At 40.0% G+C, this 26,267-nt stretch overlaps 1 protein-coding gene across 1 annotated transcript; it reads left to right on the forward strand.

Moving 5' to 3' along the window:
- The first annotated feature begins 15,035 nt into the window (after positions 1–15,035).
- Positions 15,036–24,603, forward strand: LOC308136786 (monocarboxylate transporter 13). Its single transcript, XM_080505264.1, has 6 exons — positions 15,036–15,119; positions 18,905–19,174; positions 19,681–19,824; positions 19,911–20,572; positions 20,780–21,020; positions 24,266–24,603. Exons 2-6 carry the CDS (start codon positions 18,940–18,942, stop codon positions 24,451–24,453), a joined length of 1,470 nt encoding a protein of 489 aa, XP_080361390.1. The 5' UTR covers positions 15,036–15,119; positions 18,905–18,939; the 3' UTR covers positions 24,454–24,603.
- Positions 24,604–26,267: the final 1,664 nt, after the last annotated feature.

Here is a 26,267-nt window from a genome sequence, read left to right on the forward strand (position 1 = left end):
CCATCCTCCCAGGTTAAGTCTGGGGCTGGCCTCCAGACTATAGTCATCTGCCACACACAAGGGTCTGAGACGACTGGAGAGGCATGCAAAGACATGCCAGATGTGGATGTAATCTAGATTAAAGATGGGATTAAAACAAAACACACAGTCAAATGAGTTACTGCCAGAAATGTGACTTTGCATGGTATTCAAATCCCCAGAATATTCTAATGCAAAGATTTTGTCGTCCCTTTAGTGTATGGGACCCAGTTTTAAAAGGCGTTACATCTGACAGGAGATTCTGCAGTAACATAAGCAGTGCAGAATAGATCAACGCACGAACAATTGCTTGCAATGTACTTAAATTACAGATAAATATTTTCATAACTCTCACACAAAAATAGTGATATTAAGGGGAATCATGACGATTTTTTTCTTAATCAAACCTTTAAATGGTGTCTCCAGGTAAATTTGGTTGTAAATTCTTGCATAACTTTAACAGCCACAGAAATAATGTACATTTTTGATATAGCAAATAACACAAATGAAATCATATCACTCATATGTTGATAGGGTTCGAAACACAAGGACCAATATCCTGGATCCTTATGTCTGTGTCATGCTGTATGTAATGCTTCAGAAAAGGTCGAAAGAAACTGAATGTATATTATTACCTGCAGTATTTGTATCTGAAAACACTGAAAAACCTTCATGAAGCACCATCCCTGCTTCCCATGGTTTAAACCAGACTAAAATGTTCCAAACACCTCTTTCCTGCATAAAACCCAAGATGACAATTACTCATTACAGTGCAAGTCAAAATCTGAGTAATAACTTACAAACCTCCCATCATATTTACACTTGACAAACGACTCGCCTTACTTCTGTTAATTGACTATCCACCAAATGCAGCCACTGGAAATAAATCACGGCTCGTGTTTTTTTTTTTAAGGTACCTGTCTGAATGCTCTTTATGAACAAATGAGGCCGACTTTATGACACTAACAAGCCAGATTGGTGAATTTTAATTGGCCCAGATGGTTTAGCGGTCTTCTACATTACAACAGAAGCTTGATTATTGACCACTTTTAAATGAAATAAGGCCCAATATCAGTGAAGATTGATGATCATGCACATAATGTACATCTTTACACATGAAAAGCGACTCACTGTTTTGCTTTAGACACATACGCGCACACACACACACAGGATGGTAGAGCACAGATTGTGTTATAAGATGTAATTGGACTGGATCTGCTGTGTAGCTTCTCTTTCAGCCTTCTCTTAGGATCTTGTCAGCAGGCTCGTCACATACACCGCTGCAGCCAGACACATTTCCACTCTACTGCTGAGCACAAATTGAAGAGCTCTTACAGTTTTGCTCCAACAATAACAGTGCAACACTTTTATGTTTCCGTCTTGATTTTTGTTTCTTGCAGTGTTTTTTTTCTCACTTTTATAAAATAAAAAAATTAAAACTTTTTCCTATCTTATGTTATCCTTAGTTTCCTCTTCGTCTAACTAAATTTACATGACCGCTCTGCTTCAACAATCAAACCAAAACATTATGCAGAAAGATTCAAACACCACCGCACAGCAGCTTTTCCACAATAAAATTTTAATTCTTATATAATTTATGCCAAGAGTCAAAACATATTAACCAATCAATCACAAGTTTTAGAAATGGCATATCTTTCCCCTTTCACCACTACATTCACATATAAATGCCCCCTCGCACACCCACTCATATTTGAAATTAAGGTTTTAGTAGGAGTATTTCGTCTCGTTGAAAGTCTGAAGGCTGGAGAGGTCACTGCATGCATTCATTGTTCCCACGATGTGGGTGTTGGAAAGCCCTTTGAGACTGCGAAGTGATTAAAAAATGCAGTCCAAATACACTTAACTTGCAAATGTGCATCTTTTGCAGCGGGTTAAGTAAGAACGGAGGTGCAAAGGGCTGACGTGAACATGTGCACGTTGTTTCCGTGGAGTAAGGTGGGAATGAAGCAAATGAACCTGATGGATTCATCTGGTATTTGCAGTGTCCTTTTTACTAATGTAATGTTTAAGATTAAAAGAAAAGAAAAAGTCCCAGTAGTTCTGGTCCACTGCAGTTTTTCAAAAACAAGAAAGTTTCATGGTTCGGCTCTGGCATCAGTTTTTAAAAGCTACTCAACAATCTGCTGTTGTGCTTCTTGCAGTCATCTTGTTTTGAATTCAACTCTTTTTTTTCTGCAACCTTGAAAAGAATATAGTGACATTAAAAAAAGAAGAAAAGAAAACCCCGACATCGATTAATTGAAATAATCACCAAAACTATGATAAATGTTTCAAGAGCTGAAACTGTTTCTAGAAAATGTGAGATTTGCATTTTGGAAGGTTAAGATAATTAACCCTCTTCTCATCAAGCTCTTTGCACAGAAGACAAACCACCATGTTTCCTCAAATGCTAAATAATTCATCTGAAAGCAGTATGTGCTCACTGCACATGTTACTGTGGCTGCAAAGAGAGTTCAACCTCAGTCAGAGAGCTGAGTGATCTTCTTCAACTCGGCCCGATTTTTGTCTGGCTTCGTGCTGTGAAGGGCCGGCCATCCATGTGAGAAGCAACTGAAAATAAAGACGGGAGGCGGCTGCTTAAAATTCATGGCCGGCTATACTTTCATTCTCTATTTATATTCACGGCTACAGTCAAGTGTTGCCGGGTTGTTTGAGCTGAAGACTACGTTGCAAGAAGTAATTTTCCCAGTTAAGCCAGCACTTGACTTTCAGTGTTCTTCAGCTATCAATTGAAAATTGATGGAGGTAAGAAGGTTGAGTGGATATGCTCAATGGGACTGACAAAAAATAAATATATAAAAGAGTGTTTTCTTTTGTGCAGTGCTTGTGAGCTGATACGCTACATTACTATTTACAGGTCAGAGGAGTTTACTTTCTCCGTGGCGACCTGTTTCCCCTTCATCAGGTGAGCAGTTTAGACACCAAAACTCCCCTCGTCATACCTTTGGCTAGTTTTACATCCTTTGACATTCTAATGTACACTTGTTAATAAAACTATGGTTGCAGGTTTAAGAGACGCACGACTGTTGCTTGGCAGATACTTACAAAACATGTTTGTTACTAGTAACACGCTGTACTTCTTTCATTTTGGTGAACCTCCAGGACAATGTCGTGATATGGTTGGGTGATCTGTTCATACCTAGGGGATCTAAAGACTCAGGATCTGCTGCCAAAAGCTTTGTATTTCTCTCACGTGATAAGTTGGCCTCGTACTACAGGTGCAGCAGTTTGAACCCCCAGTTGGGAGTCCAGGCTTGGGAGCTTGTCTGCGTTGGAGTTTGCATGTTTCCCCCTCCTGTTTTCTCTGGCAACTCCCGCAGTTCAGGTGGATTTTCCACTCCTTCCAATAAAAAAGTGGTATATTCCTCCGCCTGTACTTTACAGACAACAGGTCTCCGCTCCAGGAGCTTTTTATAAAAAAAATTTTTTTAAAAAGATAATAAAAGATCTTGATTTGCCATTAACCTGCAAAACATACTTTTTTTCCCTTCTTTCTTTCTTCACAGATCAATTAAGACACACAATATCTGCCACTTTCACTCTTGTAACTCAAACATTCATGATATAAATATGAAGCGAAGTTGAGTGGAGAAGGCAGGCACAAACACTGTTTTCCTTAATTGTTTGAATGCAGCACGATGTTGTTCTTGCTCTTCAGTCGCTTCTCTAATCTTTTACTGCAGTTATTCAAAATGCTTCTAATGTTTTCTGTATATCATTCAATATACGTAGGTCCAATAAGCACAACTGTAATTCAGTTACTTTCTTATCTTCAGATTGAATGTAATTTGTCTTTTTCAGCACCACCAAAGCAAAAATGTGATAACAAAATCATGAAGAGGAAAGTTAAAACATAAGACTATTTATAAATGGATGGCAGGTTGCCTCAGTACTCCCATTTTCACTTTATGAGCAGATTTATCAAAACAGTTCAGCAAAAAACTAGTCAGCACAGACAATCCCTGTAGAAATCATCTAAAAGTGGATATAACAGACATAACGGACAGCTTCTCTGGTGCTGTGATCAGACATCAGGATAGATATCCTTGACTTTGATCTCAGTAAAGAAAAACAAGTTAAACCAATAATCCAGTTCTGTTTTCTACATTTTCTGAAGCACTTCAAGGATTAGACTGTTCCTATCAACCAAAAATGCGGAAATTATTATTCGCATCTTCATTCCGGGTCGACTGAGGCTGTGTCTAATACTCTGCTCTCCACAGTCAGTTAAAAAAAAAAAAAATCCTTCTCCCTTCGCTTTGTCCAAAACGCAGCTGCTCAAATTTTTACTTGGTCCAGAAAAGAAAACACTCACATTTTACAACTCCTGGCCTCCCTATGTCAGCTTCCTGCTACTTATTCAATTGATTAAAAAAAAATGCTGCTTTTGAAGCTAAGAAATGTCTTGGCCAAGTCATATTTCTCACCTTAGGTCAACTACGAAGCATCACCAATGCTTCGTAGGTCTTATCATGCTTTCTGTGATCAATTATATTCATCAATTCACCATTAGAAGCAGTTTGCTGCTCAAAGCCACTTTCACACAATTAGACAGGGAGAGATAAGGAATTGATCGACCCACCAACCTTGGGATTTGGAGAAGGTCCACTCTATAAACTGAACATTAAATATGTCCTGATGACATTTTTTTCCATCCAATTCAAATAGAAAACTTTCAATGCATTTTATTTTTTAATTATTTGCTCAGTTTTCGCATAATAGCTATACTCACCACAACTGCAACCAATTTGTAGCTCAAATCACAGGAAGCAGGGAAATGTGTTTACCATGCAATGTTTGAAAACAGATTAAGGGCCGATTTTAGTTCAGTTGCCTTCTGTTCTTACAGTTCTACTGGGAAAATGTCAACAGATAGAAGTCGTCTTCTTTGTTTACAAACAGCAAACGTCTTCATGTACTCTCTCCCTGTGATGAGATGTGATCAGTCTGAATGTGCTCCCTGCTGTGGATGTCAGGGTGAATGCACATCGCATGATTTCTGATAAGACGGTGAATCCAATTAAAGCACAGAGACACAGACTATCAGAACAGAAAGCCCCTATAGAGGCCAGATCCCACCATCGAGATGGCAGACCACATGGCCCGAGACTGCAAATGTAGGATTCAATCAACCAAACGAGTCTTCAAGGAGTTGCGGAGTGTCGTCTCTCCCTAATTCAACGGAATGAAAAGGAAAAGTGAACAAAATCTGTCGATGCACACCAGACTGTCGGGACACTGGAGCCACTGGAGCAAAAAAAAAAGAAGAAGAAATAAATAAAAAGATGTTGATTTTATTTTTTTTTCTCAAAATGCAAAACTTGGTTTGGGGAATCAAATTTGATGTGTAGGCTGCACTTTTTGTTTGGTTGACAGAAATGAGAAAAGACAGAAAGCTGCGGTGGGTAAAGACATGAAAAAGAATTTGGGGGTGGACAGAGAAAAGAGGGGATGTCTCTTCATCTACCATCTTTTCTGAAGCCAATCACATTTGCATTTGAATGATTTACTCAGACTCAATTTCTCCCTCTCTGTTGTGTCAACTTTGCTCTGAAAATTCAGTCCTTTTTTTGAGCCTTATTTTAGCAGAAGGCACACATCATGAAGGCCGCAAGAGATTAACACACACACACACACACACACACACACACATACACACAAATACACAAACACACAAAATGTACCTGAGAAAGCTCACCAGGAGACCAGCTCAAGTACCTGGAGTAAAGCCCATAATCAAAACAAATCATTCAGAGAGAAGACTCTTCATATGAAATCATTATACCAGAGCTGTGTTGCTCCATGTTTGCTTCTGTTATGGAAACCAAAAGAGCGCCTTGCTGGGAGAAAGAACCCGACCCAAACCGAGGGAGATGCAAATCCGATCAGGTAAATGATTGAGGCGGGATGAAACTTAATGGCTACAACTCCCACAGGTTCAGAGTTGCTGCAGTTGCCGAGGCTCCTTTGTCTGAAGCACTTACTTTTTGATCAATATTTTGTCACAAACGCTCGGCCGGGCTTTATGTTCACTTATTCATCAAAAGAATGAGATTGATCATTTGAGAATAAAGTCTGACAGCCTCTGTGGAGATTGCCCACTATTCACAAACCCTGATATCTGATGGACAAATACTTTATAAGATTTTACTTTGTAGCTTATTCATTTTGAGATGCACATTTGTACATGGTTGTTAACTTCTTCATTTGAACTATTTAGGGGTTTTGCATGGCGGCATTTTGTAAAAGATTTTTTTTTTTTGTTTGTTTAAATACATGAAATATTTTCACATCACATTTAAATTCTTGGTAAATCTTCTGACATTATGAACCGGTTATAACATTTTAGGGTTTTATTACATTATTTCTTTATTACAATTTGGGTTGTTGTTACATATCGGGCTCTAATGCGTTAAAGATTCAAGATTTGTTTTGTGACAGTTCTAACCAACAAGTGCTGCTGTTATCAACAGCAAGACTCCCAGAGGAGGAAGGAGGAACCCTCTGTATGTCAGGGATGCCCTGTGTTGTGAAAGTAAAAAATAAATTCTGTATATTCAACAAGATGCCACACATCCAAGACCTTGCATCATACGTCTGACTAATCAATGGACTCCAACAACACACAAGGGCATTTCATCACAAACTCAAGCTGCATAAATTATGCAGAAGGAAAATAAGCTGTCAACAGTAATGATCCGAACATCGCACCTTCACTGATTACAGCCCACAACAAGAGACAGCTACCTTTCACACCAACATTAACCACCTCACAGTCGGCTTTGGTCACATGGCAATTTAATTTGGCCTTAGTACATGTGTTTCTCAGCTCACTGAAATCTGATTAAATAATTTACAGAAGGATCAAAAACAAGAATAAATATCACAAGCTACAAGCTGAATTACACACAAATGGCTGTCAGTCTAATGGGGCACAGTATAAAATTTTATCAACACGACTACTTGAAAGTTTACCACAGGTAATTGTCAGAGTATTATCTAATGTTGGAGCAGACAGAAGGAGGGCTTGTTACCAAACTCCTGGGAGCTGTTCCCACATGAAATGTCCTCAGCTGAACCCCCATTAAGCCACACTTGTATCTACCTGTAAACATCCGTAGTTTCCTGGAAACAACCTCCTGATACGCACCTTTTGCCTGGAGACCGGCACAACTCAACAGGTGAGGGGAAACCTCACACATTTGCATAATTCCATTTACAATTTACACTATTTCCATAAGAAGCATAGATGTCTGTGCATGCATGATAAATCATATTTGGTTTTAAGCAAATTGTTTGCTGAAAGACGAGGCTATACTTGTGTTTACTTTAGCATTAGGGCGAGTGGAAACACCCTCATACCTCAACTTGCAGCCACTTGCAGATGTTTCATGCAATGACGCATCGGTTAACTTTAAATTGTTGCAAACAAGAAGACAAACAATGTGTTAAAATGGGCTTTTTGGCAACGAAAAGCTTCTACCTGAATGGCAATTTTTGGCACATAACCTGCTTTCATATACTGAAGAGGAAGTTTAGAAAGTGTGTTTGAGGTCTTTTCGCGTTACACACGCAGATTAAAGTTTCTCTTTCAGCTCCAGTGAGAAAAGAGTTTTGGTGGCTGGTTGATGACCTGCATGTAGTCGATTACTTGGCTGCCTCGTCTCGTCATCAACAGCACTGCCATCTGGGCGAGCCCACACACACACCTGTGCTTCCTGGGAGTGCGCCACAGGGAGGCAAGTGAAGGCTGAAGCATTGAAGTCAAGGTGGAGGGGTAGAAGAGAGGAAAATAAAAGCTGTGCAAGGAGATTACAACAGATGATATATGGAACCGCCGCCTCGCGCAATGCAAGGAAGTTTACCCCTTCTGGAATTATTTTATTGCAAGGGTTGCAATTTTATTTTTCTCTCTCTCACAGTGATTAAAGCTACTTCACCAGCTGACCAGACAACATACACTTAACAATTATGTTTTAACATCCAGCAAAAGTGGGGATGCCAACTCCCACACATGAATAGTGAAAGTCACACTGTAAACTCCAAGATCACACGCTGCGTGTACAATCTCAATTCTCAGAGATGCATTGGGAGAAAAAGCATTATTGGAAAGAAAACATGCCAGTAGGTTGATCATTGCATACAGGCATGTAACAGTCTAATACGAGTTTTTTTCATTATTTTTACATTAAATTCAGTTTTTGTAATGTGTATTGTTATGAAATGATTAAATAGCAGTTTTACTGACAGACGGACAGACAGACAGACAGATAAACAGACAGAAAGAAAATAATGATTGACTGGGAAATACAGATCCAAACACTGTAGATGCAAATTTACTCAAAATACTCCCACCCACTTTTCCCAATGTAAGACTCCTGCGACTTAAAACTCTAAACTCAACTGCAAGTGGCATGAAATGTGGTCAGAATGTCAGAACAGGCTTATAAAAAAAGGGAAGATTAGAAATGCATCTGTTTGTGTACCCCGAATCACCGGGAATCACAAAGGTTGACTTTATCTCCCACCCCGGGGCATGATTTGGCTGACTTTGCGCGAGTCGGCATAATTTCTGACAAGGCTTTCAGTTGCCCTCTGGAGGAGCGCCACTCCAATCCCCCTGAGCCCCCGGCTCCTCTTCACTCAGCAGAGTAATTCATTCGACGACATTCAGCTTAAAAACAAAAAAAGACTGCTTAAACAGTCTTGAGGGGAGACGGTGTGGAGGTGTTTAAAAGGACAGACAGAAGGAAATAAGGAGCAAACTGCGTGCGTGCGCAGAGCTGAATCCAAAACGATCATCGACTGAGCGTGGAGACAGGGAAAAGTGCCGGGGGGCAGTTTTAAAGAAGTTGACCAGCCTAAAAATGAGCTTGCACAAACATCTTTAAAGTTTCCTCTGCACAGGAACCAAAAGTGCAGAGATCACAGACTCACGGGTCTTTTAATTAAAGCACCAATCGAGCTGTGTCATGTTGCATTTATGAATATATAATATGGATTCACACACATTGTTCAGTCTTTCTGAGGATCAACAAGGATGGGGGCATTGTATCTTTAAGTGGAGACATTAGCCATGTAGCTTTTGTCCGACAGGATTAAATTGGATGCAGTGTTGTTAATGTTATTGAACAGAGTAAGAAAAAAAAAAATCACATTTCATTTGAACTCAAATGTCTTGTTCTCTTATTTGGTTTGGTGCTTGGAAACATTTCTGAGTGGAGTTTGCATCTTCTTCAGGGTGTCCAATTTCATCCCACCATCCAAACACATTTATCTTGTTGATTTGTGACTAATCTTTGTGTGTGACTCAAAAACTGCTTGAGGGTGTACTGGCCTTTTGCCCAATGGCAGCTGAGATTACCTCAAGTCCCACTGGGACCCAAAGTTGGATTAGAAAAATCGATTAAAAGATGGCTTGATGGCTTTACAGATCAAAACAGCCTCATGCAATTTCATCACAAATAACATTACTTTTATTTGAAATTTAGTTAAAAAATTTTAAAATGAGCATCCACTTCATATAGAATATTCTTCGAAACCAGCTCACATGTGACGATTGAGAGGTTAAAAAATGTGCTTTATGTCATGTCTGCGTGTTATTCAAGCAAGATTAGTCTTTCATCACAGAAAAACACCACGAGATCGGTTGTGATAATAATTTACCAGCCATTTAGCATCACCTCTTATCAGGGACCAGGGAATCAGCCCGGACAGCCAATGCGAGCAGACTCTCTCGACGAATGATTACCACCTCGTTGTTCTTCAACGATGACCTTGGCTCATCACACAATGAAGCGTCTCACTGCATCTCTCTCTCTCTCACACACACACACACACACACACACACACACACACACACACACACACACACACACACACACACACACACACACACACACACACACACACACACACACACACACACACACACACACACACACACACACAGGAGAGCATGCACACGACAAGTGGCTTGTTAGATTTTACTGCAAATACTGTGCCACACGTGTGAGTGGCCACAGGGCACATCGTGGGTGCATCAGTATTCAGAGAAGTTGTCTTGTGTCACGCTGCTGTTGCTCTGTGCTGGGTAGATCCATACAAATGTCCTGTGGTAAATCGGAGACCTGACAAATGCAACATAAATCTATGTCCACACAGGCACCAACAGTCACATATATTTCATGTTGGTGTCAAAAGTGGGTGTTAGATGTGAAATAATAAGACACTTATATGAATGTTATTAGAAACAAGTAGTTTAGACAGAGTCTGGGGTGCCATTTGTCGAAAAAGAACATCAGGAGAGATGCATTACTTCACGGGAATTGTGATCATTAGGGGGACTTTTTTTTTTAAACGACTTTTTAAAAATGTGATTTGAAAAAATATGTAAATATATATATATATATATATATATATATATATATATATATATATATATATATATATATATATACATTTAATCGGTTAATTCCTTACCATTGGTTAAGTAGCTTCAAATAGCTTTGTAGTCATTTGAAACTCACTGCAATAAAAAAGGGGCTGGAAGGAATCACAGCACATCATGTTCTGCTTACAAAAACTTGGCTCAACCAGAGAGAGACAGCAGCTCTCTAGCTTTAAATGTGTATAGGAATGGAAAAAGTAACTATAAGTGCTGTTGTAACCATTGATAATGCATTACAATCAACAGTATTGCAATACTTTGTAATATTACATTATTCCCAAAGGCTGACTAATATATTTTAAGTATGAGACTTCGTTTTTACTTAAGAGACATATTTAAATTGCATTTCTTAGCTATTGCATCATTGACTCAGAGAAAAGTTTCAAAATTTAAACAAGCAAGTAATGAAAAAAAACTACAAAGCTTCAGTCAGCAAAGTCTCCTGAATCAATATGCCGAGGCTCTCTGAAGTTCCTACACTGTTCAAGCTGCATTCTGAATGAAGAGTATTGGTTGTATAACATGAACCATCATAAAAATTTTACAACGGCTTTATTCACATGCCATCGAGTTAGTATGGGTCGTCCTCATGCGCACACAGATCTGAGATTGTGTATAAAAAGCAGAAAGTTCGCTCTCCTTTCTTTTTTTTTCTCTCCTTCAGGGCTTATACGGTGACATCTGAGGGCTGCCTACACAGACAAACAACTCTCTGCTGCAGCAACAATTCACACATGGAGCTTGATACACTGCAGCCAAACATCTGAGAGGTCCTATGAAAACACAGCTAATAACACCAGCCGGGATGTGCACTGTCAGGCCTCCGCAGCACATATTTATTATTCAGGAGGTGTTCCTCTCCTTCTATAACGCTACCTTTCCCAGTCATCCCCATCATAAATCTATAATTTATTAGCAATGCCTATGAATCTTTAATTGTTTTGAGAGCACCCGTCGGGATCTATATGCGAGTGTTCAGCGCGCCAAAAAGCCTGCCCCTCCATGAAAGTCATTTTTCTGATACTCTTAAAAAAAGACAGGGGCAATTCCACCTTATATTTTGTAGCATGGAAACACCCTGGGTATGTGGACCGGTCTAAATAATTGCCTGGGTGGACAGATGCAGAAAAAGAAGATTGATTCCATTATTCCACCTCTCCTTTTTGCCCTCTCTAAGCTCTCTCTAATACCTAAACAGAGCCGCCACACAATGACCTTCAGAATACAGAAGCAAACTAAAGTTTGAAAATAGGACCATGAGCGACTGATATCAAATCTGAAATACCACATACAGCATGTATTAAAAAGTATTGAAATCTGTGAGTCAGCCTTCTTTGGTTGTTGCAGTGTTTTGGTGTTGTGCTGACACTATTGGCAGCTCTAATGAGACGGATTAACCATGAAGAATAATTTTCTGCCTGTTCATAAGCCAGACTCTGGACCGCATCTTGCCGACTCAGGAGAAAGCAGAGTCTTGGCTTTGTAAAAGATGCCCCGTCCTCAATGACAACACCACAAACCTCAACACTGTGCCTCTTCGGTGAACCGTAAAGCTCATAAAAACATGCTGCTCAAGAGCTTAATTCATAGTTTGAAAATGTTTATTGGCAAGCTGCACTGCTGACAAGTGGCTGCAGGAAATTTACAAGCTCCTCGTCAGTGCTGATGTGGGATAATGAAAGCATGCGACTGTAAAATGTCATGGCAAATCTTTTTGGAGAATGCTTTGTATATTATTGAGAATGAGAAAGAAATACACAGTCTTTGTGTAAATGGGGTAAAACACAACTTTCTGAGAATGGTCAGACTCGAATCACTGCTACTGCTCATGGGCATCGCGACCATAATAAATAATAAATGGCTCTTCTGCACATGTGCGAGGAGATGGGCAATAACAACAATGGCGGCTTCCAGAGTGTCGTCAGTTCATATTCTCCTGGGAGCTGGTAGTTTTACAGTTGACAGTCACTATAATAGCAAAGCAACTTGGTTGTATGTCCATACGAAGGTCTGTTTTTTCCCCATTGTTAATGTTTATAGGGTGTGGTTCTGAGTCAAGCCTGAGGTTTCATCACAAAAACAAACAGCAGCAGCCACTGGTGGCCATACAAGAAAACTACATCATTTTTGAAACATTGCCGTGTAAACGCGTAACTTTTCTGGAGCAAAAACACAAAAGCAATGCGTTTTCATTGAAACTTCACATTAAATGCCTAAAGTTTCCTGTCGGTGAGGCTGTGAGCGCGGAATTGTCTCTCTGTGTTTATTCTGTGATAGATTTCAAAACCCTGGAAAGGTCACCAGCTGAGATCGTGTCGTCGCGACCCCGAGAGCTGCCCTTTTTGACTCGAGAACAATTACAGCTTATTTTCTGGTTTGTTTCCTCGCAGCTAATATGACGACCACGTCTGAGTTTCATGTTGTAAACAAAGTGTTGCTTCAAGCGAGAGTAAACCTTTTTAACCTGCCTGGATGATTTCGTTTTGGTGTGTGACACATCTTGACACGCTGATCATGGCAGGAGTCATGTTAGCCGTCTGCCAGACAGCAGCATGAGGAAGCTTATGATTTATAAAAGGACTCGCCGAGCGCCCCGCTGCGTTGCCTTGCCCCGTGCAGAGTACTGTCTTAGACGTCTGAGCCTGTAGCTCATGTGTGTTTATTATGGTCTGTCTTCATTCTTTGCTCTGATTATAAATAGAAACAAATTACAGTGAAATCAGACTTTAATTATTGTACTCTTTGCCCAAGGGGAAGTGGAAATCATCAAAATTGATGTATTTTTAACTTCCAGGCCATTTACATAGTTATAATAGCACACCAGCACGATGGACCTGTTAGCCCAACCTATTTTATTACATTTAATAAAATAGCACTCGAACTCTTGATTTGTAGTTTTATATGGAAAGATTCTTGATGGATATGAACTGAATATTTTTCAAAACTTCAAAAAGACATACATATTTTATGTGATAGAGAAATACACGATTTGAAGTCAAGCTGGGCTTTAACTTATTTACCAGAGATTTTGCAGATTGCATGAACTGTTTTCATACAGTTTACAGTAATTTTCAGAGTTATCGTTCAACTTTCACCTCAAGGTATTTATTTTATGCAATTTCCACTGGTTGCATTGTCTTTGTAAGATTATACAGAATCAGCCCCCTGACAAATCCTCCACCCCCACCCCCATCCGTCGTTCATTTTAATTTTACGTTTGTATTTCTATTATTTATCTACTTTTCTATTATTTATCAATTTATATATTTATTCTTATTCTCTTTTTTTTGTCTCAAGTTCTGTTGTCCCTTGCATTTGCCATCATAACCTTTGAAAAATAAACAATAACTCCAGTGAGAAAAAGCAACAAAAAAAAAAGTATGCAGAATAACACTTCACAATAATCATTCAAATCTACCTTCTTCTAACTGTTAACATCAGCCCTTGAACTGTGCATTGCTCTGCACTATGGTCCCTATAAGGGATGTCGGACCCCACAAATGTAATGTGCTCCAAGTGTTTGTTGCGAGTTGTTGACTCAGATTCACTTCCTGCAAACTTTCTGTAGCCCGAACTTGTAACACCTACGTTAACCCCGACCTTAACCCTTCATACAACATGTCTTCACCTATTGATCCTCCTGATAGACAGTGTGTCCCAATGGTGGCCTCATCTCTCGCTCTCTCTCCCTCTCTCTCTCTCTCTCTCTCTAGAAACAATCACAGACACACACACACACACACACACACACACACACACACACACACACACACACACACACACACACACACACACACACACACACACACACACACACACACACAATATTGCTATATAATAACTAAGCCGCACTTGCGTGTTCTTATGACCTTTGCTCCCTTTACTCTTCTCTACCATACAAACATAAGACATTATCTAGACCCTAGCATTCATTCCCCAGCAAGAAAGTCAACTCTACCAAGGTTGTGTTTCTACTTACTGGACTCCACAGGAAGTTGCAACCATGACAACGCTTTAAAAAAAAAATGCCTTTAGAGGATATTGCAATGATTTACCGGTACTAGAATTACAAGGTGAGATTAACTATCATCAGAGTGGCAACAACCACTTGTTTGTAAGATTTTACTTCTTCACAAAAAGTGTCACGAATACGATCGTAAAAACAAAGTTACAAACTGTTGCGTAACCACGCATGGAACACATGCGGACAGCCGATAAAACTTTGCCCTGCTGTGGTCTCGAGTTGTTGACATGCCCAGCGATGCTGAGTGAATGGGTTACAGAGGTCCGTCCAGGTTAGGTTGCTCACATGTTACCATAAAAGCTGCACTCAACATGCTTGTTAACCCTTTATTACCTTTACATGCTACTTCCTATTTTAATTTTGTTCACTATCTCTTGCTCATGCTCTTTTGCAACTTCATGTCTATGCTTAACAATCTCACAATTTAACATGAAACCTTTTTCTTTCTGTCAATCTACAATGTGGTATGTTGCTAGATTTGCAGTGTGTGAGTGACACCAGCACCACCGCCGTCGCAGCAGCAGTCACCAACGCTGCATGTGACACAGTCCTCCTGGAAAGCCAGACTGCAGGAAGGCACATATGGTGTCCAACTGGCCACGACAGGTAGGAACCGGGTATGATTTTACATGTTTACAGTTTGCAAATCATATCAAGATATATACCGTGATTCCCCCTTGATTTAAACTGAAAGCTTTAAAGCTCATGATAAGGATTTAGGTCCTGACCTCTTTCAGAAGGCGGGTAATCGCTATAGTTGAAAGGGCTTAAAAATACTCACACACACACACACACACACACACACCCCGCTCTTTGTGAAGCGTTGGTATTTCTGTGAAATGCATTTTTCCATCAACAGAAAAATAAATTAATAGAGCCAAATCCTATCATGCACGGTGAACCTGATCTGCTTATGGTGGCTCTGGTCCAAAGAGAAGAAAAAATACTTACACTGGCAAATTTGTTTTCCTTTAATACTGTTGTATAAAACCAATTGTATCAATATATTTGAGGTGTTAACGTTTGTTATTCATTCTGTAAGTGATTCAAACTTATATAGGTTTGATAAAACTAACTAAAATGTAAGATGTAGTAAGCTCAGAGGAAAGTTAATTAATCATTTTTGTTCATTAATGGTTCAGTTGGAGATTCATTAAAAAAGTAATAACCATATATTCATAGAAACAAGACTGATTATACACAGTGTGCCATAAATCCCAACATTCAAAATAAATTAAGTAGTCTTGTTAAAGAAAATACCATTTCTTCTTTTTCTTTTTTTTTTTAAGTTTCTGAACTTTAACCAATTTGCAGATTAGGTCTGTGCCATTTATCTTCCTATTGAGAAAAGTTGAATTAAGTTAAATGACTTTTGTATAATTTTACTATTACTTTATGAATGTTTCACCATCAGTCAGTGAGTGTGCATATTAGTTTGTGTCACAGACGACAGGATGGCATCTGGCTTGTATATGCAAGCACTGTCTGGCTGATCATCAGTCAGAGAACCAAGTCTGATGAAGTAAGACGGCACTTGAACATTAAACTCAGTGAGGTTAAATTTCAACCAAAAAAATGTTGATGCTGTCGTTATTATTATTATTTTGTTTATTTAATAACGTGACACGGATTGGGCAGTGTTTCTGTGCGACGCTACACAGTTGTCCTTTAAAGGATAGTTGTTATCATGTTGAGACATTTTTAAGGCAATGCATTCAGGTATTTATGAGTTGGGAGTCAAAGTCAAGAGGAAGTCAAAGGTCATGCACTCACTTTAATTCATGATACTGAACCTTTTCTCTGGAGGCTTTGCATTTTAATTTGTGAAGTAGTAACTTTCAAATGACAAGAGATGATTGCCCATCAACATACTGCCTGGAGCAAAAACTCTACATATCCTGCAGGAAGGCTTCAGGTCCCTGAAGACTTTTTGAAAATATTTACACACAAAAATGACGCACAGAAACAATTTTTAATTGTGTTCGTTGGTTGGTTGATTTATTTATTTTTTTGGTCGTATCATTGCCCGTCAAGTCCAACTGAAGGATTGAAAAATAAAACAGGATTTTATCACACTGCGCAAAAAAACAAAACAACCGCTGGATAAAAGAGGAACACCTTGTGCGATGGTCCGTGTGCGCGGTCGGGCGCTTCTAAAATGACGCACACAGGTTGAGCAATGTCGGTGCAAGAGGTGACGACAGCGGCGGGCAGGGGCCGTTTTCTTTTTTTAAAACTCGCGGCGTTCCTGTGCAGCTTAACGACATCGGCGACAGCCGCGAGGCAGCCGGTAAGAAGACGCGGCTGTGAGTTTTTGTTTGTGTTTGTTGCGCGACGCAGTCTGCTGCCCTCAGTTCAGCAGCAGGTCTGTTGCCAGGCAACGCATGACGCCGGCGTTAACCCTTTAATGGCACGTGGCGTGCGCGAGTTGGTTTAACTGTAATGAGGACTTAACTGCAGGCGCTGATTTCATTGAAGGTGATGAACTGGAAAAGGATGAAATAATTAGGAAACAATTGATTTGTGATTAAGAGTAAACAATAACGGTAAAATATTTCATAAGACAATGACTATGGCTAAAAAAACTGAGCTTGGGCTGCATACATTATATGTTTATATTTAACTGTCCCATCTTCAAATTGACTTCTAGAGAAAGAAGGAAATTGGTCATTCATCCAGGTGGAATCCAGTGAAATCTGCCTGGATGTCCTTTGGATGATCCTTTTAAGTTGGGAGCTTACACAAGACTTTTAAATTTGACACTGCTTCTTGCAGTGAACCCTATATTATTGGAAAATCTGCTCATTTCCATATTGTCCTACAAACCTCGACTGCAAATCTGTAGAAGACTTTGAAGGTTTTGAATGGTGGCAGAATGAGGCAACTTTCCTTTTGGGGGATACCCACTATGTGGGTCTGTTGCCAACAGCCCCCATTATGTGGATGGTACAAGGCCATATTGGAAAACATGCCATAATTCAATTTCACACCAGATTGAAGTTGCCGTGTCCGGGTCATTCAAACCTAGCAAGCTGATTCCTAGAGAAAACACTAACTTTACTCACAGTCAGCTCAAAACAAGCATCATTAGCAACAGCAAAGAAAGGTTGTTTGGCATTGTAGAGAAGATTTGCTCTGCTGCTCATCTTACAAATGTAGCACCATTTAAAAAGGGAACAATGAAGCACACAAATCCCCTTTCTTTTTATGCCAAGGTTATCTGAGAGAAAACAGTCCGGGTTTCTAGTAGATTAGTGTCCCTGCTCTGGCTTGTTTCAAGTTGTTCTAATAAACTTTAAAGTTTGTTTTTCCAAAGAATTGGTGAGTAAAAATCGTATTACACACATCACTGAAGACCACCCCCTTTCTGGAAATTCCAATTTAGAAACCAAGTCCTGGACTGAGGCAATATAAATGTCAGGGCTTGAGCCAAGGTCAGTAAAAAGAGCATACTCATGGCAGTGAGGTTGATCCATTCTCTAACCTCACTCCCACGGAAGGAGTGAAAGTAAATCTCACTAGATGGAAATCTTTGAGTCGATTTACCAAGGACTTTGGTTTAACGGTAACGCGAAAGAAGCACGGGCAGAATGAAATCTCAATATTCAAGCTACACCAGTGTGAGTTTTGACCTGCATAAAGCAGAACTTAGAAATGAACTATGGTTCAACTCTAAGTGGGGCCTTTGTGTGTAGTAGTTTGCATATTGTCTTCTGTGCGTGCCCATGTTTTCCCAATGCACTACGGCATGCAAATTAGGGTTATTAGTGAAATTCCCCTTAGATGTGATTGTGTATCTCTCTGATCCAAATAAAATATTTAAAAGCAGTGTGTTTAGGGCGAAATTTAGAATATCACAAAGCAGGCATATATCAAAGTATATACATCCATTCATCACCTCGACCCACCAAGTTGTGAGTGCTGAGACGACCTGTCGATGGGCAAAAGGCAGTTTATCAGAGTTCCATGCAGGTTTTAAGCTTGACTTTGTACGACGTGATCATTGATGTGTTCAATGCAGGTCAGAGTCTTCTCTCGAGTTCAGTTCACTAAAATCATGTTGAATGCTTTCAAAGGAAGCAGATTCCAGCAGTAAGAATTACTCTTGCATGCATTTTCAAGTAGAATACTTTGCATCGCATCACATTTTGGTAAAAATATAAAAATAAAATAAAAAATTACATGTTCGAATAAGTGTAGTAGCATTTCTGGTTAAGAAAATGAAAACACTGTACAATATACTATAAACTATATGGATATCACTGATATTTTAAAAGGAGAATAATTAGAAGTAATTATAAAGGGTTTGTTTTTTTTGTTGGTGATTGTTGCACAAATGACCAAAAAAGATATTAAGAAATACCCTCCTTTTTTGCTTCGTCTGCCCTGAGATATCCAAGTACAGCAGAAAGCAGCCCAGGTCCACATGGACTCTCCAGCGAAGACTCGCACCAGAAGGGTCTCTGCGGCACCGGCAGCAGCCCCCGACGGCGGCTACGCTTGGTTCATCCTGCTCTCAGCTTTTTTTGTCTTTGGTCTTACTTTTGGGGTCATTAAGGCCTTCGGTGTGTTCTATGTTGAAATACACCAGTACTTTGAAACCACGGCAGCAGGAACGTCATGGATCACCTCCATTGCTGTTGCTACCATTCACATTGTGGGTAACTATCACAGATTCATTTACTCCGCGTTCAACACTTTAACGTACTAATGTGTTCACATTTGGATCACCCAAATGTCAAGTGCATACATTTCACAAATGCTGCACGTTTGTGAAATCTTTCAATAATTGACCAGCAGGTGGCACTCTATTATCTCCTATTTAGTTCGCGTCATCAGATCCCAGGTGCTTTTTTTCCATGTTGGATGAATTACATTACCTTAATCCCAAAACTCTTAATAAAGTATTTTTTCTTATCTCCGGTGTTCTAACGACATTGCTAATTCCCGGGTTAAAACAGTAAATGACTAAGATCACTCGTCGAACTCCCAAACCTCTCTGGAAACAGGATTATACATCAAGAGAATGTTTTTATTTCTACACTTTAAAAATATGAATGTGTTTTATGTAATATAAAATACAGTGTTTTTGTTGCTCTGCATCAGTTCACGGGCTTGTATTTGTTCTAAACTTGAATCTTTGTGTATTTCTTGTGTTCCTCTATAGCTCCGATAGCATCCGCGCTCAGCACTCAATACAGCCATCGTACCGTAGTGACAATCGGAGGACTGATATGCAGCGTAGGCGTTGCGATGGGCTCTTTTTCTCGCACCTTAGTGGAACTTTACCTAACGGTGGGGTTTTTAAACGGTAAGTGGATTTTGTTGTATACGAGTAAGACAAACCCAAATCATGCATGCAAAATGCAACTTCCTTTGTTTCTCCTTCCGTTGCAGGTCTTGGGTACGCATTGACATGGACTCCTACAATGACGCTGCTGGGTTCTTTCTTTGAGAAGAGACGTCCGGTAGCAAACGCCCTGGCCAGCTCTGGAGAGTGTATCCTCACCTTCATCCTCACGCCGCTCTTCCAGCTATTGATTGACAGCTACTCTTGGAGGGGCGCTCTGCTGATCCTCGGAGGTCTGCAGCTCAACCTGTGTGTGTGCGGGATGCTCCTGAGGCCCCTGAAACCCACAAGAGATGTCAGTGACGCAAAAGCAGAAGAGGAGGGCTTGTCCCAGGAAGACTTGGTTCATGTCCAGCCAAGCTGTGAAGAGACCAAAGCGCTGAATCTGTCAGAGCGGGGTGATCAGCAGATGTCTCTTGACGACAAACCGAGTTCGTCCAGAAGGAGTAAAAGTGCTGAGCTCAAAACCAAAATCCGTCGCTACGTAGATTACACCCTCATCACAAATGCTCGGTTTATGGTGTACTCGATGTTCGGGTTGTTTGCCGCCCTGGGATTCTTTGCCCCAGGATTGTTCCTGGTTCCATATGCCCGCAGCAGGGGGATCGATGAATACCAGGCAGCTGCCCTCATGTCCATCTCCGCAGTGTTGGATCTGCTTGGAAGGGTGTTTTTCGGCTGGGTGGCAAACCTACGACTGGTGGAGACGGTATGGTTTGTGACATAACAATAAACCCCATGCTTAAAACTGATGTATATCCCAAAACTGAGTTTAGGGCAGCACGCTGGTCTTGTCGTTAACTCAATTCCGGGCTCAGGGCCTTTCTGTGTAGTTGTTTGCATGTTCCCTGTGTGCAGTCATGTATTTGCTTGAATTCATGAACTCAGCCGACTTCTCCGTCCCTCTTCCAAACAGGTGAATCAGCTGACAGTTACAGTGACTCTGCTCGGCACCGTGTTACTCCTCTGCCCACTGACCGCAACGTTCCCGGAGCTGGCTGCTTTCAGCGCAGCGTACGGTCTGGTGTACGGCGCAACGGTGGCCATCCACATCACCGTGCTGGCTGAGGTGGTGGGAGTCCAACAGCTCGGAAGTGCGCTGGGGTTTTTCATGCTCATACGCAGCAGCGGAGGCCTGTTTGGACCACCTATTGCTGGTGAGCTTTAAGAGTCTTCCACACACACTAAAAAAAAAATACAGCTAGCCTACTGGCAGTTACACCTTGTGTAATCCACACTGATTCATTGCACCATCTCGACAGCGAGCGAAGGAATTAATGCAATATACCACACAAAATAGATTGCATATCATTAGAATAACAAATAATCGCCGCAGTTGGCGCTTGGGTTAACATTTGTAATAGAAGAGGTGTCGGGAAAAAAAATCAAGGTTTTCTCCATCCTGTACTGCCTGGGCATTAATTTATCACACAATAGAGGTGCTTATGCATCATTCTGCATTGTGAAAGCGGCCCACTAAGCCTCATTCAAACCAAATGAGATTTTTTTTTTTTTGCCTCCCTGCCCTTCAGTTAATCATGGATTTTGCCATTCATCTATCCTGCAAGGATCCTCAATTTGGTATTCATAAAGCAAACTGGCAAAAATTATGATATCATGATTGTGTCAATTTCATGGCTGATCACTTTCCGCTTCCCAAATATCTTTTTTCTTCTTCACTGATTTTTGCATTATCTGAGAAGAAGTCATAACAGCTGTGGAAACGCAACGCAAAAGCAGACAAGGAAAAAAAAACCTCATTGTTATACATTAGTTTTGTCTCTTTGTAAAAATGCACTGGCAGATGTTTCAATGTGATGTGCAGAAATCGAGCATTACAGTCTTGGCAGCTCTGAATGTGTCATGAAGAATCAGGCATCTAATATTTATTCATCTTTTAGCCCACGTTTAAGCCTAATTTCTTATTTTGCACCACAGCTAGTCATTACCTTTGCAGTGTGGTTCTACACACGTACATATTTACAGTCGGTTTCAGAATTCATTTCTTGAATAGAAATATATTCCTAGCACAAAAAAAAAAGAAAATTAAAGAGTACAGCCAGCAAAAAAGATGAAAGACACACATTTGAAACTGAAGAGTATTTCTACATGGCCTTTAAATTTAAATTGTCAGCACAAGCATTGATTATTTCAGTAAATTAGGAAATAATACTTAAGTATAATCTGAAAAATGGTATATATTTGCCAGGTAATGTAACTTCACATCTTATTCACTGATTGAAAAAAAAAATCTAATTTGCGTGACTTTTCAATATTTGTATATTAAGGTTTCTGCAGTCTAATGACGTCACTATTTCCCATCTACCATCAAATTTTCCCATTTTTTTCTGTAAATCCATCCATCTTATATACCGGCTCGGGCTCGTGGAGGTTCCCAGTCCCAGCCGACCATTGCTGAAGACAGAGCTTACCAGGTCATCAGTCCATCATACGATAAACACACAGAGATGGACACTCACACACACACACACACACACTCAGATCACTTCAAATCCACAGGCAATGTCAAGTCACCAATTACCTCATGTTTGTGCACTGCAAGTACCAGAAAACATGCAAAGTGCATGTAAACTCCAAATGCAATTTTATGTGATTGTAAAAGTTATCACAACTCAAAACTATCTCCAGTATCACTCTGTTAGCAATCTTTTTTTAAATCAGTTCAATCATTAAAAAAAAAACCCATCACACTCAAATTGCAGTTAAAAAATCCCCTGATTCCTGCAGCCAGCAGGATAAAATATTTTCCAATTCTCTCGATGCGAATCAGCACTTAATAACCTCCCTGTCGTGACAGCCCCGCTTTACAAACCAGGGAAGATTTGAACCTTATTACTGAGGTTATGGCCCACATTCACTCACAGCTCTAAACAATAGCAGTAAATACAGCCTGAAAAACACCCAGCTATAGTTGGCATCAGGCAGGGGCACCTCTGCCAGAAAGCGTCCCGCCTGCGAGCACATCGAGCTGTAAATCAGCAGGGGAAACCTCCCAGGCAGAAACCAAGCAAGTTCACAGACTGTAGTTTGGACAGGTTCATACGATGGGATTTATAAGGCTGTTGTTCAGGCAAAACAAACAGGGCATGAGAGCAGCATGAGTATTTGAGGTGTGAAGGACAACAACTTCTTGACACTGTACATAGACAGTCCTGTTTTAAAGTATGACCAATTAGATATAGTAATTAAAAAAAAGAAATTCAAGCAATCCTTCATCCTAAACCATTTCTTTTCTAAATCCTTTGAAATAGCTTCTACTTCCTTCACTACTGGATGGTGTTTTCCATTTAACCGGCAGCTGGGAAAGTCCTGATCTGGATTAAAGCATTACGACCACATGTAAATGTTAAATTAATGAAGTGCTGAAGGCAAAAACTGACCTCTTACTCAGTTAAATGCTAACTGAAGTGGAGGAGATACAAATATAGCCGGAAGTGTTCTATTTTTAACCCAGCATGGTCCCTGTAACACAGAGGCTATTTTCAACTTATTTACTGTTTTAAAAGCACCACCACTTTGAAGACTACCAAGCTGATGGATGTTGAGGATGCATCAAAGCGTTTTAATTATGTTTCTTTCACAAGAGGAGGTCTCGGGCGTTATCGCCTCAGGATGAACTTTATTATGGTGGAATCCACCTGTGCTTATCTCTGCCTGATTTTTGCCATATATATAACACTAACCCTAAACTGTGCAAGGGATACAACTCCTACAATTCAGCAAACATGCTTGTTATCTTAATTGATGGGGTTAAAATGGCTGGAGGTGTGAATGTGTGTGTTTGTGGGAGATTTTGACCAGAGGTGACACGTATTTGAAAGTCAACGTAGCGAGTCAGCCTGGTGTGCGGATACGTGCACAAACACACATACACACACTAAAACTATTGTTTGTAAAACTATGTCTGTTGGCCTTGAATGACCAGCTTCATTATTGGAGGATAAGAAAAGAACTCGAGTCACAAATCAAACAATGTTAAACTTTTTCTTTTTAAGTAATAACTTGTTTCCACTCTGTAGCAAGCACAAGTAAAATCAATTGAAATTTTAAAAAATGTCCAAAAACAACACCTTAAAAGCTCTCTAAACTATATTGTGAGTATGTCTTGTAAGCCTCTGATGAATATCGAGTTTCATGGAATCCCTTCTGTTTTCCTATGTGTTGTTAAATCTTTTGTGTCTTGTATTCATGAATAGAAATTTCAAAACAAGTAACAGGCCAGTTTTAAAAAGTAAAGTAAATAAAAAACATTGATTATTGTGTCCAAATGCAGTTTGTAAAAGTAAAAAGCCATCAAAGTAAAGATAGCTACAAAGAATAATCCTCAAAGTCCTGGTTTGGGTAAAGTGTGTGTAAGTCTCACAAATTCTTCTCTTTTCAGGATTCTTCATCGACAAGATGAGTGATTACGGGACGGGATTCCTCATGGCGGGAGTGGCTCTCATCATCTCTGCCATGTTCCTGCTCCTCCTCAGTCAGATGAACCGGAGGCGGCGACGCACAGCCGGCAAAACCCAGACGGGCTCGATGACTAAATCGGACAATTCCTCTGAGCTGAAGGAAACATGACAGGAACAAGAGAAAGAGAACATTTTCTGAGGCTCATACTGAACACAGCCTTCACTTTCTGAAACACACTTTGGCTTTGGTGTCACTTTCCTCCACAGTAAGAAAAAAAAAAAGTGCAGTAATTGTGTCAGGAGCACAAGAATCGCGGCAACCTACTGACTCTTATTTGATTTCCAGAAAGAAATCACAAGCTAAGAAGCTGTTTCCTCAAAGTAACTCAGTTACTGAATGTTTCTGTCCTTCATTGCATTAGTGCCATGAATGGACAAATAAATGCTGGATTAGTTCAAATGTACCTTTTGCGCCCTCCAGTGAGAGGCTACTGTTATTGCACTTTTTAATAAAAAAAAAAAGAAGAAGCTGATATATTCAGCCATACAGAGGATTATATATTTTATTTATTCAAGGATTTACCAACACAAACCAGACGACTATATTACACAAAGTTGCATCATCCCTTTGGATGAGTTTTTAAAACCTAAGCAAAGTCAATGAAGCGTGCTCGACCAAAAATCCTTTTAAAAAACAATCTCGAAAAGGTTAAACTGTTGAAGCCAATATGTTAAAGGTGGTTCAAACAACGTCTGGCTTAGTTTTGTCCCAGAGCAGCCTGAAACTCTGTTGCAGTTGTTTGGTATGTGCAACCATCAAGAAAAGTGGCTTCATAAACCCAGGCAACAAGAGGCACAAGATAAACATCTTCAATCTGGTATATTGCAAACATGCAGTAACACGTATAAATAAACATGTCACTGTCCATAAACCTGCAATAACAAACTCTAAAGGGAGAATTACAAACAATAGCCCACACTGAAATCCTCCCCGCTCCAACACAAATACACACACAAACACGCAGCTGCTAAAGTATACAAAATATACTCACACACACACACGCATGCACGCACACGCAGAGAGCAAATACATGACACTGCAGAAAAGAAAGCCTGCTACAAAAAGAGCTGGTTACAAAATACCACAACACTTTGATCTACTTGACAAGAAGAAAGACATAATCCATGTTTTATAGAAGCCCTATATTCTGCAAGCACACACACACACACACACACACAAACGGACATGCACGCACATACACAGACACAGACACACACACACACTTGGACAACCTTACTAGCAAGGCCTCCCTTACATATAATGCATTTCCCCGTGCAAAAGTTTAGCTCTGACCTGAATTCTAACTTTAACCTGCGCATAAGAGCAACTTAGCCCTGGAGCCACATCCTGACCCTTACGGACGTGCTAAAAATTGTGAGGCCAGACCCTAACAGAGCATATCGTCTAAGATTTCAGGGCCCATGGATGCAGTAAAATCAGAACAAACACACACATTCTTGTTTTCATCCTTAGTAAGCCCCAAAAAGGTTTTTTTTATTATATGCACGTATACACTCACCAGTGGGTGGACAGCTGAGTAAATGTCAGACATGCTTAAGACTATATTATTAAAATGTTATTGCATCCACGCACAATTTTGGGCAGCATTACTTGTCCAGTCCTCTTAACATCATGCATAGTGATTAATGCTATCCTAAACTTGAACATAAAAATGAGTTATCACTAAAACTATGTATGGATCCATAAACTTTGGAATTCAGCACCCAAACATTATGTATGTTCAAAGGGTTCAGACCCCACAAGTGGAGTAAAACTATTTTTGTGTTCATGTCTGTGGAATCCTCTCTTTCCAGCTGATCTATAAGCACTGTACAAAACCGAGGTATGTTTAACATTCTGATAAATATCATTAAAGTTAACATGAGATAATGCATTTCCTCGTGCTTAACTCTAAAACTGAT

The sequence above is a fragment of the Blennius ocellaris genome (genome assembly GCF_963422515.1).
Source record: "Blennius ocellaris genome assembly, chromosome: 11".
Lineage (NCBI taxonomy): Eukaryota > Metazoa > Chordata > Actinopteri > Blenniiformes > Blenniidae > Blennius > Blennius ocellaris.